The following is a 14,619-nucleotide window of genomic DNA, read 5'->3' on the forward strand; positions in this document are numbered from 1 at the left end:
GACAAAAAAATAAGAATACCTGGTGTTGATAGGAGAGGTTGGTGGTGAGGACGGAGCGGGTACATCATTCTCGTCTTCTTCATCCTCACCCCACTCTTCTTCTCTCAGTGGAGTGATATTATTTCCTAACCATATGGAGTGTATAGAGACCTTGCAACACACAAAAGAGAAAAACAAATAGCAAAGAAGTGGATTTAACACCCCAACAATCAGCCTAGAAGAATCTTAGAAGCCAAACATATTTTCATTTAAATGACAGGCAACACACAGCCTTCTAGCTGAGGAGACACCCAGTTATGACCGACCCTGCATCACTCAGAGCTTTTGGTTTCTATTGATGTCAAGCAATGTTTCTTAACTAATTTTTCAGAACTGGAAGAAATGTAATAAAAATCAAGTTTAAATTTGAGCTTTTAACAAACCTGTCCCAATTTATAATCCATATCTCCTATTTCTCGTTCAGTATTGATCTGCAGTAAGAGTTTTTCATGGCTGATAAGAGCACCTGTAATGAAACAAAGGATGGATTTTTAAAATGTGCATAATAAAGCACATGTGAAAATGGCTTCATTTTCCACAAACTGGATTTCAAATTTTTCTGAGTGTATCTTTTCCACATTTTAAATGCGAAAGGAATTCACTCTCCCCTTCTCCCCCACAAACAAGCTCTTACCTGTAGTAGCAGGAGAAAGTGATGGAACAGGGTCCCAAGCTTGGTATAAGTGATGAGTAGCAATATTATCTCTCTTAGACACCATTGCCTGGATTTCCTGTTCAACAATTCCCCTGATAACACTTAGCTTCCTCCCAAACCTAAAAGCCCAAGAGAAATCAATTTTAGCAGATTTTTCATTTAACAGTTTTGTGCAAGTCTGGCTCACTCTGTAATGTTATGCATCTGTGCTAATTTTCAGTATCGGGGAAATGAAAATGTTGGAAAATATGTTCTACACATTGTTTACTAGATTTTATTAAGATATCTTTTTCAGATAATCTTTTAAGTCAGCATGTTCACAATGCTAAGTCCATGCAACTTCTCTGTAAACAGATCCACTCATATATACTCTTACTTAGAAAATACAATCTACACATATTTTTCCTACAGTTAGACTAAGCTACTGTCATTATACATTAACCACAAGTTTTATGCATTTGAGAACAAGTACCTTGTGTCCAGAGCTTTTAAAGCTTTATTGCGGGGCTGCTGCTCCAAACAGCTAACTGCTGGATTGCCTGCAACAGGTATGGTCATTGCACTCAGCACCAGGGAGGTTATGGCTTGCACTGCAAGAACATTGATTTGGGTCCTCTCTGTATCTTCCTGTAAAATGAACTCACTGTAATTTGAATTGTTAAAAAAAAAAAATCCCCAAGCTCTGAATATCAGTTTGTCAGGTTTCACTAAATTATCATTAATAAGCCTGACATCTACTCTTTTCCCCATCCAGAAATCTATGTGACATAAACAATGCACACACTGACTGCAGCAGCAACACACCCTTCCTTCTAATCAGTTACTCTGCATGCATCCTTCTCTTGTCCCAGCAGCATTAAAACCTCAAGATGTCCATTTCAGAGCTTTTTAAAAAGTGTTTAGCTTCTTTCTTTGCAGCTACCCATTAGTTACTTGTTGAAACAAAGCATCAGACCACAATGCATCTGATCCTTTTTAGAAGATGTAAGATGGTAACCAATGTTCAACTTTCAAAAAATTTTATTTTTATTTCAGAAAATATTAACATACTGAAATTTACAACAGTGCTTAAAATATTTGCAGTTTTGAATATACTGGTCTACCTTGGAAAGCAAGGGAGCAGTATTCTTCTTGTTCCACAAATATTCCCTACATGACAAATAAGGAACAACCAATAGCTTGCCCTAAGTCTGACCCTAACATGGCCATTATGCAGAAGACAGTTAAATCAAGGTGTCAAAGCCTGTATAACTAACAGAAAATGCTAAAACAGGGAAGAGGGATGATGATTCCCTATTCCTTTTTGCAGTCTGACACCTAGGAAGCAAGAGAAGCAAACCCCTTTGTCTGCTACTCAGGATCCAGTTTGTCCTCTGAATTCTTCAAACTGCTTTAGGCTCTGCACCTACCATCAGGACCATGAACAAGCCTAGGAAAACAACCTTTCAGGTCAAAGAACTAGAACCTGGTAAAATCAGTTGGCTAGCAGGTTAAGACAGTTGAAGAGGGAAAATCTCTTTCATGATAGCCAAGTTCACTCTTATCTTGACTTTCCACAGAATCACCAAGGTTGGAAAAGACCTTCAGAGACCATCCAGTACCACCATAATCACCCCTAGACCATGTCTCTAAGTGCCACATCCAAACCCCTGCTGAACACTTGCAAAGACAGCGACTCCACCACCTCCCTGGGAAACTTATTCCAATGCCTAACCCCTCTTTTAGTGAAAATTCTTTTCCTAATATCCAATCTGAACCTCCCCTGGTGCAACTTAAGGAGTTCAGTTGAGAGATGGCAGACAAAACTAATCCCCACCTGGCTACACCCTCCTTTCAGGTAGTTCTAGAGAGTGATGAGGATCCCCCCTGAGCCTCCTCTGCCTGAGACTAAACACCCTCAGCTCCCTCAGCCACAGCCCCAGTTTTGTTGCTGTTCTTTGGACAGAAATATTTGGTATAGGAATTGGTATATAAATACCAATTTTGGTATATAAATTGGACACAAATTCTGCTCTAAATTTCTTGAGCTCTGATCCCCAAATGCTCTCCACTGAATTTTGAACATTTACCCAAGCTAGAAGCCCAGGTATCCAATATACAATCTACAAGTGGGAGCAAGACGCATGAACATGCATCTTCATGTCAATTCATTTCTAGTCAAGAATCTTACAGAAAAAGAAAAATCTGGGTTGAGTGATGTACTAATGAAGAGTTGAAACTGCTTCATTAAATTTTTTCCTCACTATTTGTATGCTTGCAGAGGCTCTAAGCCAGAAGATGGATTTCTCTGAACTCACTAGGGTATGAGAAAAAGGAAATACAAAATAGAAAAAAATTCCTTAGTGTTTGTCACTTCTTTTCTGCTTTACAGTTTTATTAATAGAAACACTTTTCTTGCTTTAAGTAAAATTCCATTTTAAAAATACAATGAGTGACACTACCTCTTGCTGGTTCTCCTCTTGGTCCATTACAATGGGCTGAGTTACGAGCACACCAAGCAAAGTAGCCCAAGTCTCTTCAAACTGAGTACGGCTGATCCATCCTATGGGAACACTCAGAGATAGCCACTTATGTCTCAATACAAAGTTAAACAAGGAACAGCATTAAAAAAAGGTACATTGTTTCCACAGATTTAGTTTCATACCACTTCCTATTCACTTTGGTGTTTTTTGTAATGGAACAGGCTTCCCAGGGAAGTGGTCACAGCACCAAGCCTGACAGATTTTAGTAAGTGTTTGGACAATACTGTCAGGCCCCTGGTGTGACTCTTGGGGATGGCACTGTGCAGGGCCAGGAGCTGGGACTCAATGATCCTTGTGGCTCCCTTACATTTCAGCTTATTCTGTGATTCTGTGATCTGTTAGGTGTGGATGGGAATGGCAGAGAACAACACCACACCTTCTCTCCTTCAGCTCCAAGAAGATGGAGAGAACTGGAAGCACTGTACTAAGACACTCTTAGAAATCTGAGTAGGAAGTATTTTTTCAAGATCTTCTAGTCCAACCTACACATCTGATGTCTGAGCTGAAGGTAGGTCCAGAGGTATCTTACCACAGGACTTTATACTGTACATTAGTAGAAAAAAGTGAGGGGGAAGCAAAATATTCTCAAACATACTGCCAAGCATATGCTTTAGAAAACAAATGGTCATTCTGCAAGAGCACACTGAAATCTCCCTGATTTGGAATAACTTTTGACTTTATTTCTATAATTCTCTTAATTGAACAAAATATAAGAATTACTGCAGCACAATTACTAACCTGCTCTGAAGTATTATCTGTCTTCCACATAAACAACAGAAGTTAGCAAACAGTTTCAGATACAGTTATTCAGTAATTTCAAAACACAGGTAAATGCCCAATAAGAGCCAAGTGTATTCATTCAATTTTGTACATACCAAGTGTATTAATGCGATAGATGAACTCCTTAAAGATTTCCTTTTCTTGAAGAAATTCTACTGGGATTTCAGGAAAAACTGTGCCAAAGTCACCTGAAGGCTTTGGTGACCAGCCTAATTTCCAGACCTAAAGAAATATAAAGGATGTTTAACTATCCAAACCAGATAGAGTCTTTATATTACAGCTCTAAATATGCAGGCACCACCAAGGCAACAAGACATCAGTAAATAAAAGTAGTTCTCCAAACAGAAAAATACTCAAAGGAAGATGGAACATCTAATAAAACTTATACACAATGTACACCATATTTCTTATTTTAGGGCTTTTCCCATCATACTTCCCACTGTAGATTAATTATCCAGTTTTATTGTCCAAGTTTAGATATAGAAGCAAGTAAGTTCCTGTCACATATTTCAGTTTAGAAATTGTGCAGAAATGATGCTGAAACAGAATTTAAGGAAGACAGTTCACATACTATTGATGCCTGAAAAAACACACTGATATATCAGAGAGGGGGCAAAAAAGTTTCAACCAAAAAAAATATTATGTTTCTACATTCTCTCAAAAACAGAGTGCTGAGAAAGAGAGAAATGGCCTTGCACATGTTTGTTACTCAGTGTTCAAAAAGTTGATCAAACCAGCTGAAGGTTGAAGTCCTACTGTTGTAGAATTCCAAATGCAGCACCATGTTTGGTTTTCAAAGTTTTTCAATAACTTTTAAAGCCCTGAAAACAAAACATAATAAACATACCAAGGGAGGCACTCTGGTGTAGCTGTTCACTAGAGGCAGCCTTGCTAAACTGATGATGATGTTCTTGAGGACAGGAGTGAGAAATGCAGGGATGCTGCTGTTTCTTTTGTGCCCCAGTGACAAGACAGTCTGTAAGCATTCCACCATCTCAGCTATCATTTCACATGCTGCAATAATGTGTTTTGTTTCTTTGTTGGGAGAGAAAGAAATTCAGCTTTACAAATCCACTCAAGAGACAAATAATTTAAAAAGATAGAAACACAAAAAATTCTTAAGGAAAGAATATATTGATTTAAAAGCACAAAACCACAATAAGGACACAAACAAAGACATTTTTAAAATTTAAAATCACACACTTTAAGAAGCTCAGTCTGTAGCATGCTGCACAGTTAACGGAATCCCCCAAAAGACAAATCTGCATTAACGTATAACTTTCAAGAAAAAACAACTATCCCTGTAAAAATATGGCAACCTATATTTAATAGACATTTACCACACAGAAATGAAGTCTCAGATGAACTTTCATTGTTAAAAATAATAGTAATGGAAAGGATACCAAAAAATATTTCTTCAATGAAAGTTTAGGGCAGAAGCAAAATTCACTGTTTACTTACTCTGTACATTTGAATCAATTTCCCCCTCACTTAAAGGTTTTGAAGTATTCTTTCTTTCAGGACTCAGAAGTTGATTACCAGGTTCCACAGCAACTGAATTGGAGAAAAATATTTGAATGATACAGCTATTTCCTATTTCATATTCCATTTTTAATCAACACCACATAGTAGTCAAATGTTTGACATATCCAAGGCATTTGCCAAGTTCAAAAAAAACCAGTGAATTTTAAATGGAAAATTAAAGCAGTAAAAACTAAATTTGTCAAACAAATTATTAATAAGGACTCAAAGGAAATATTCCAGACACGCAACATTTGATCAATGATGACTGGCAATGTATTAACAAAACTTTTCTCCTAGCTCAAACTGCACTCACCTGCTTCTATGATAAATCTAATGCAGTTAATTAAGGAGCAAGCATATGTCACATGAGCAGCAGAAGACAGCAAATTCCAGAGACTAGGCTGCTGTAGTGTCAGACAGCAACAATCCAGACCAGCTTGAAGATCTACACTTAATGGAATCTGGTCATGCACTAAATGCCATGATAGTGCCTGTACAAAAAGAGAAGTTCCCTATTAACAGCATATTCTCACAACAGAACAGCTTCTAACCAAGGGTGACTTTTCTTCACTCAGCAAAACGTAAAGTATTAGTAGCAAATTGTATTGTTTTTTTTCCTGAGAGAACACTATTTATTTGAAGTACAAGAAAATTATGACATTTATATACTGTTTATTAAGTGTCCCAAAAATCAGTGCAAGACCCATTCTCCCAAATGCCAGCATAATTCCATCAATCAGTCAATCAACCTTTCCTTGTATAAAGCTGTCCTTGTCCCACAGCCCAAATCAGATTTACTAGCACAGCTCAAACACAAAAAAACACTGAAGAAATTTCTACAGTTAAGACAAAAGAATTGTCCTAATCAAGAATTACTCAGTGGTGATCAGTTTGAGTTGTTCCCTCTCCCAACATTTCATCACATCTTTAATTATGCTGTAGTTTCTTACCTCTACTGACATCACTACGAATTTCAGGATATCACCCTCTTTGTCAGGAGGAACACGGAGACCAGCTGGTAGTTTTGAGAGTAACAACAAATACTGAGCCAGTGCACGACAAAGTGTCATCACAGACTGATACATCACCTCATCTCCTATAAAATAAGACTGGATGAAATCTAGCAGTTTGAATTTTTTTCCATTCAATAAATGTTTTTCAGAACTATTTCATAAGCACTTTTATGCCAGGTATCTTGGTTTTGGGTTTTTTTTTTTAAATAGTAAGTTCATGTATTCACAAGATATCTGTAAAGTATCTTTGCAGAGGAGAGAATAAACTTTAAAAGATCATTATTTCTATTACCAAAGATATCGCTTAGTTTTTTCCAGTAGGCTGATGGCTCAGTTGGCAATAGTGGTTGAAAAACCTGGTGGTTGGCTGGAAGGTTTTGTACAGCAGAAGACACATGATCCAGAGTTACCCTCCGAGCTGTTTCAAAGAGGCTGCTCTTCTGGTCCCTTGAGATCTCATTCATGCCAAGGCTTAAACAAGGTGCTAACAAGCTTAGGTTGAACTCCTGAAATCAAAGAGGAAATAAAAAGAAATTGCTTTTAAAGTGAAACCAGGTATCTGGTGGTATAACTCTAACATACTAACATGGTGGTAAATTTACAGTTTATTGATTAACTAACTTACTATTAGCACCTCTGCTCTACTGTGGTGTAACAATATGGTTTAGCCTACAGTGGCTCAAAATTTCAATTCCAACCAGTACCATATTGGAAAGGAAAATCAATATGCTTCTTCCAAATTTACAGGACAATGTGTGAATAAAGCTTAAGGATGACTTATATACAAGGAATCTTCAAGTAGTAAGTATTCAAACAAACAAGTCAAGTATCTTTTTAGCAACAGCTTCCCCACTATTATTTCTGCATACCAGCAGCAAATATCATGGTGAGAATTTGAACAAAAGACATCCTTAGATAGACGCTGTCCTTTATGCCAGATTTACTGTCTGTGGCCTGTTACTGGCTTACTGCAAGTCAGCCAGCACAGATAATGGAGAGGTTACAGAAACAGCTGGCCTTGGAAGAAACTGTACGGCAAATCAAGTTTATGTAAAACAGAAAAATTGGATTTTTCTGGTTGCAATACATAAACAAACTTTTGCTTCCAATCCATCTACTCAACCTGGACTACTAGTAAGTTACTATTAGCAACATTGCTAGACAGATATTCATTGTTTTACACAAATATCTACTATTTTAGTTTCTAAAGTTAAGTGAATTAGTATTACCAGTATATATTATCAGTATCAGTATTATACAAATTTGAAGTGCTTATATTTAAGAATGTAAACACTTCAGAATGTAATCTATTAATACTACCAATAGGAACACTTGAACTTATCTCATCCTCTTCCTCTGACAAAGTTACCTTGCTGGTCATGAAGGAGCTCAGGTCAGGCTGAGGAATCCTATTTACCAGCTCTGCTCCTTCTAGAAGTGCTGAGTCAGACTTGATGTAACACTGTGACCGCACTAGTGACACATACCAGTCCTTTAATGGTCAAAAAGGGAAACTTATTACACACTTGTTTTCAGAAAACAACACACTATATGGGGGCAGAGGGAGAACTGCTCATTAGCATTCAATGTCTAAGACATCCATAGGCTACATTAATATAAAAAAAAAACCCTCAAATTAAAAAGCAAAGCAAAACAAACAACTGGTGAATGGAAATGGAACATCTTAAACTGGACCAATGGATGTTCAGTGACAAGCTGTCTATTTCCATAAAGTCTGGACAGGAAATGAGGAAAAATTAATCTTAATATAGAGTGTAGGTACTTGTATTAGGATCCTAAACCTGACCAGACAATCTAGAAAAAAAGCATGGAATACTCAGTATTCAAACAAATATAACAGTAATAAGAAAAAAACCAATACTACAACCAAGGAAGAAAACTCTTCAAATAATATATATATAATAAATATAAACAATAAATGTAAATTTAATAAATATATTATATATTTTTAATATATTGTATATATATATATTCAAAGATTCAAATAAATTTGCTGACATTAATTTATTAGAACACAATTAAACCTGTCAGAGTTCAAGGAGCATCTGGACAATCCTATTAGTCATGGGATTTATTTTTAGGTAGCCCTGAAAGAAGTAGGGAGTTGGACTCATTGATCCTTATGAGTCCCTTCCAATGTAAGATATTCTATGATTCTGTGAACCATGCAGGAGTTGTGAGGGAAGCACACAAAAACTACTTTTGTTTGGTATTTACAGTGACAGACAAAGGAGATTTTTGGTGTAATTTGAAGACAAAGCTATGGGTAAATGGTTTCTGGGCACAGCATTTTCTCCTGCTGTCCAAGTAGGTCTTAACATCTCCCCATAGCCAATGACTGCTCAGACTCATCCCAACTATCAGCTAATCAAATAGTTTTTGCCATCTCTATTACATAATTTTCCTATTACTGTGTATCACTGTAGAATATGGAGGGATGAAAAGGAGAAATTATTTGTACCATGGGACAAACTAGAAAAAAGGAAGACACAGAAGGCCCCAAGACTTGCTCTTAGCCTTCCACTTCACTTGGAAATAAACACGTCTAAGTTCACGAAAGACAGAAACAGTTCAGTTTTCTTGATTGTTCTCTGAAAGTAATTTAAAACTGAGAAACAAAAACTGAACAAACAATGTTTAATTTCCAAGAAACTGCCAACAACTTTCAGCAAATGAGTAAAACTAATAACTGCAGTAAAACACATCAAGAAAACAGGATTATTTATCTGTCTCTACTGAACTGCATATAAATCTTTCCATTAAAGTGGAGCAAAGAAACCAAACTTGGTAAATTTTTCACAGCACTGTCAATATAACAAACATCTATGTTTGTGTGCTAATCATCCATCCTAAGTTCAACAGTCAGCCAACACACATGAAATTAATCACTGATCTATATTTGAGATACAATATGACAATCCTGAGAGCATCAACTGCACAGTAAAAATAAGCTGCATTTAAATATTTTGTAAAGAATAAAGCTTGTTCGTAGCCAAGGCACTTCCAGTGACTCTTTCTAAACATAATCTTACTTTATCTAGTACTACATTCTCTAAAGGTGGTTGGTCTTCTCCATCTAGTGGGTGTGAGGTGACCAGAGGTGAAGGACTGGTTGTGTCTGGAGCTACCATGAGACGAAACCTATCCAGGAGTGAGTAGAGTCTTTGGTGTCTGAAAACAGAAGAACACATCAGCAGAGGGATATCTTAGTTTTGTAAATCATTGAAAAATAGAAAGATATCCAGTGACTCAATTCCAATCCCAGGACAGAAAAGCACTAGAGTCTTCAGTTTTTTGTTAGATACATGCAGTCATACGATGCAAACTTTCTTTGGGTATCAGAGGCCACAATTAGTTAACTCAGCACTACCAAGAAATAAAGATTTACATTTAATTTAGCATTAAAATCAGTGATATACCTAAGCTTAAAATATAGCTTCCTTTATCCAGCACATCTTTTAATGAGTAAGAAGAATCAAAGTTAGTGCACTGATTTTTTGACTGCAAAAAAATACATTTTAACTGATGCCAACCAATAATCAACTAGAACTATACTTCTATTGAAAAAAAATGATCCCTCACTGTACTAAAAACTCCAGTTTCTGGATTTATGTCAGTGTCAGAGATTTTTTTTTTTTTTAATTCCACTACTGCTATCAAGAACTTGTACCAAGTAATTTTTAAATTTTTTTAAATGAAATTGAACATTACTATTGATCTACTGCAGTCTCACATTTTAGATTCTTTCCCCTACTTATTTCAGTCAACAGATAGTAACCTCAAACAGCAATGACAAGAGGAGTAAATAAGGATCTTTCTAACATCAAATAGAATTTTTTTTTAAAAATAGTAATTTGCTCCTTTTTATACAAGCAGTTTAAACAGCCAGGAGACTAACCAGTTAAAACTTTTAACACAGCTGTCTGGGAGAAAAAAAAAAAAACCTAAAGAAACCCCAAGCCCACTTAGCTTGAACTGACAATATTTTGCAAGTTTGAGGAAAATAAAGTTGGCTTTATTAAAATAGATTTTGTCAAGAAATTAATTTGCAGCTGCTATCTCTCAAAAGTTAAATACTAAGTGGGATGCAGGAAAGAGAATCTGAAGCAATCCTCTAGAGTTTGCTTCACTTCTTAAGGAGTACTTACTGGAAATTCAACACAGCCAGCACAACTGCCCCTTGGGCCAGAACACACCAGCATCTTATGAGAGGCTTTAATCCCATTTTACCCCCAAAACCAACTCACTATCTTACCTCTAGGAAAAAAGTCAAAACGTGGGAAAACAGAGTTCACATGATTTGTATTAGAATATTACTTAGTTTGACATTTTAATGGTGTTATTGGTATGATTTACCTTGCTGCTAATCCACTGTTTTGAAGGTACTCCTGAATTCTATCCAGTTCTTCAACTGGTAACTGAGCAATGCTGTTCTATACGAAAAAATCACAACAATTTTACAGGACAGATTTTAAAAAAATCGCCAAATGAAATCTCTTAATCGCATTTTGATGTACTTTAAACCATTGCTCTTGACAGCACTGGTACTACCCAGAGTGCTTCCCAGGCAGGGATTGCTGTACCTGCAGCGTTGCTGCCAGCAGCATTTCCACGCGGCGGCAGGCCAGCGTGTCCACCATGCGAGCCAGCACGCGGAAGGGAGTGCACAGCAGCTTGTCCACGTACAGGGTCAGCACAGCCCCTGACTGGCTCAGGTGGATTCCCTCCAAGCACTGCAAGGTCTTCTTCAGGGTTGTGGGCTAGATGTTCAAACAGCATGGAACAGAGAAACAGACAAAAAAATTACAATCAATTTGGAATACAAAGATCTTAAAGGGAAAGTCACTCAGAAAAAACTATAGCAGACAACTACCTGACCAATATAATCATCTCTGTGTGAGTTACTGGGTTATTTAATTAATATGAACACTAAGTTGTTTGATGTGTAACTGTAAAAGCTTACTCTTACAAGAGTAAGCAAAACATAGGGAGCAAAACTTTTAGGGGAAAAAAGCTACAGATTTAAGTGAAATTGCAAAAAGCTTTGAATAGAGTGAGAAGCTTCAACTCTTTTTGGGAAGAAGGCAGGAACATGTGCAAAGTCAAGACACATGACAGAAATCCAGACAATCCTTGGGGGCTTTTCAGAGCATATGTTAAGAAACAGCAGTAGCAACTCAGGATCAAAAGGGTGTGCAAATAATTAAAGAAATTCCTTTTTTTTTTTTTTTTTTATTTTTTAATATAAGCACCAATTCAGCACTAATATTCTAAAGGGAGAAACACACAGACAAACTTGTTTGACTCATGAAATCAATCTTGGTTTAGAGCAGTCTGTTAATACCAGCTATTTTAATTTTACTGTCTTTTCTGATAATCACAAAGCATTTCACACAGTGACTACATCTTCCATTAAAACATATTCAGTTTACTTCATTCTGCTGATTCTCAGCTAGTGAAGCCCAGACTAATATCAAGTAACCTTAGAGCCCTAAATTGGCACAGAGACAATGGAAAGAGATCGGAAACAGCACTGAAGCTGCTCAGGGTGCAGGTGGCACGATTATCTCTAGATTATTATCACATTAATCACAATTATCTCTAGAGGAAGTTCAGCAAATGAAATTTTCCATGATTAAGAGCTATGCATACACCCTTACATCCCTATAAAACATCATCCACTCCTTTTAATTTGAAAACTAAAATAATCAACAGAAATAATACCCTGAATTTCTCAGTGATTTTCCCTCACCAAGTGGCTACAACTTTCAGGTAAGATCAATGGGGAAGGCATAAGCTCACAAATCACTTTCATATTGCCAGGGCCTATGAAGATGGACTGGTTCCTACTCCTGCCTCTGTAGTTAGTTTGCTATTTATACTATTAAGGCACTGAAATCAAAGTTGAAAGTTACAACTTTAATTTACCCATCAGATATTGATTATGTGGGAAAATATATCCATTAAAGAAGAAAAGTAGCTTAGCCATCTCCACCTGAATTCATAGATTTGATGGACTGGAACACGTCTAATGCTGAAGTTGCTAATATAAGGTTCACTGCTTGCATTTTTAAATAAGTGACTTTAAAAATAAAATTACAAGTTGATAAATGACCCAGAAATGTCAAACATTGCATACTTATCAGTTAAACTTATGCTGACATGAAGTGACTTTATTCTTTACAAGAAGTCAAAAAGTTAAACTTACAGCTGCAAGATTCTCACACCGTGACTGAATGGCCTGGATGAAGAGACCACTGGCTGCTGAATTCCTGTGAACAGCACTGATAAAGTCTTGTACTGGAGGCTCATGGGACAGATTAATCAAGTCTTGAACATGATTCACAATAAGCCAGGTCAGGTGTTCTGAATCATGTAGGTTTTGACACTGAAGGGGAAAAAATTAAAATTTGATTGCCGTAACACCAGTGTTAAGATTTTAATTACTATACATGACACCACATGAAGCTTCTCATACATAAATCTGGTAGCTATTTTGAAATAATGGCATGGAGCGTCTCTATCTTAATATCACCATCATTATTTTTACATGATAAATTTTCCAAATGTTTTGCTCTTGTTGCAAATTAAGGTATTTACTGTGACCATGCAGCTTATTTTTCTAAAAATACTAAAAAACAGGTTAGAAACAAGTAAATTGAGAAGGTTGATTCAAAGATGGTGCTTTTAATTAAATGGGTTTGAAATAAACATACACACAGAACTGTCTTGCAAAATGTGATTTTCAGTTAGGATTCTTAAAGATTTCTTATTACTACTGGCCTTTAACACAAAATGAAGAATTTCTGGAAATCAAATCCAAAGAGATCTGTCAATAATTAATGTCAAACCTCTAAAAGCTTGTGTATATCAACAAGCAGTGGAATGCAACAAGAAAATATCTGTAGAGTTAACCAGGCAATGCTGACAGCTTGTACAGTACCTCAGTAAAGAGGTTTTGGAGGATTTTACCTTGGACGACCTCTAATCTGACTCTAGTGACTGTCCATTAGTACTTGAAGTGCTTCCTAAACATAGCTTTCTGTTCAGTTGAACCTGAAAGGAATGCAGTTTCCTTACCTCAAAACTGATCTGAGGTGCAAAGCCAAGTGCAATACCTCCTACTACTGAAAATTCACTTCAAAACTTCCCAATGAACTAAAACTCTGAGGCAGCAAAAGGCCAAAGCCACAGAAATTGTTCTCACTGAAGAACCAAAATGGAAGTTAAAATGTTAATGTAAAACCTCTTTTCTTATGGTGTAGAGATGGAAATTTGTTGTCTCCTGGACACTGTGCACTGCTACTGATGTTGGCAAGTCTGGAACTACTTAGTGTACTCTAAGCATCTCCCAAGTAAGGGATGTGATACCCAGAAGGTAATTCTACTGCCCACCAGGTAAACTTTACAAGTCAAGAGACCTCTCAGTTCAGAACAGAAAACAATGCCAAATGAGATCATATCTAAGCTTACAGAAGCACCATCTGAAAATAAAATTACTAGTTTCATAGATATTCATTTTTCACTTAACACACTTCACTGTTCAGTTAACACATATCAGCAATAAATTACTATCAGCATCCTAAAATAACTCAAAACTGTAGTTATAAAAGTCATAATTCAAAACTTACAACATAGTCACAGAAAAGAATGAGGGCTCCTCTTCTCACTATCTCACGATTGCACATGCCATGCTTCGATTCCAAGTCGGATTCATCACTGTCTCCAGATATATGAGGGCTAAGCAATTTAGTAGTAGAAAGGCTGTGTCGCCTGCAAAAAGTGCAATTATATGTTGTTACTATTTTCTTGGTATGGCTACTGAAACATGAACAACCGAAGTGCTTGGAGTATCCTACCAATGTCCTTACATGACATCCTTCCCTGTAAACTTCATTCAAATGTTACACTTTGCTTTCCATCAGATCTTTATTTTTTAACAATTGCAGCATTGCTTATTACTTCTTCACACAGTCTAAAAGAACCAAATGAGTTATTTAAAAGAAAAACACAGGCTGTTGCATCTCTGGTAGAATTACAGAACCTACTATTGTATTTTCTTCTC

General features: G+C 36.5%; 1 protein-coding gene across 3 annotated transcripts in view; it reads right to left on the reverse strand.

Annotated features, from left to right (window-relative positions):
* The window catches only part of HTT (huntingtin), a 77,032-nt gene that overhangs the window by 11,945 nt on the left and 50,468 nt on the right, over positions 1-14,619 (reverse strand). For all 3 annotated transcript variants that reach the window (XM_053940097.1, XM_053940096.1, XM_053940098.1), the window contains 17 exons: positions 14,186-14,327; positions 12,763-12,942; positions 11,138-11,314; positions 10,911-10,987; positions 9,587-9,725; positions 7,903-8,025; positions 6,826-7,039; positions 6,471-6,616; positions 5,834-6,011; positions 5,458-5,550; positions 4,844-5,031; positions 4,092-4,218; positions 3,136-3,236; positions 1,167-1,321; positions 674-813; positions 423-505; positions 20-150 (listed from right to left, as the gene is read on the reverse strand). In XM_053940097.1, the coding sequence (XP_053796072.1) occupies positions 20-150; positions 423-505; positions 674-813; positions 1,167-1,321; positions 3,136-3,236; positions 4,092-4,218; positions 4,844-5,031; positions 5,458-5,550; positions 5,834-6,011; positions 6,471-6,616; positions 6,826-7,039; positions 7,903-8,025; positions 9,587-9,725; positions 10,911-10,987; positions 11,138-11,314; positions 12,763-12,942; positions 14,186-14,327 (2,394 nt within the window). The remainder of the gene's footprint in view (positions 1-19; positions 151-422; positions 506-673; positions 814-1,166; positions 1,322-3,135; positions 3,237-4,091; positions 4,219-4,843; positions 5,032-5,457; positions 5,551-5,833; positions 6,012-6,470; positions 6,617-6,825; positions 7,040-7,902; positions 8,026-9,586; positions 9,726-10,910; positions 10,988-11,137; positions 11,315-12,762; positions 12,943-14,185; positions 14,328-14,619) is intronic.

Source organism: Vidua chalybeata, chromosome 4 (assembly GCF_026979565.1).
Source record: "Vidua chalybeata isolate OUT-0048 chromosome 4, bVidCha1 merged haplotype, whole genome shotgun sequence".
Lineage (NCBI taxonomy): Eukaryota > Metazoa > Chordata > Aves > Passeriformes > Viduidae > Vidua > Vidua chalybeata.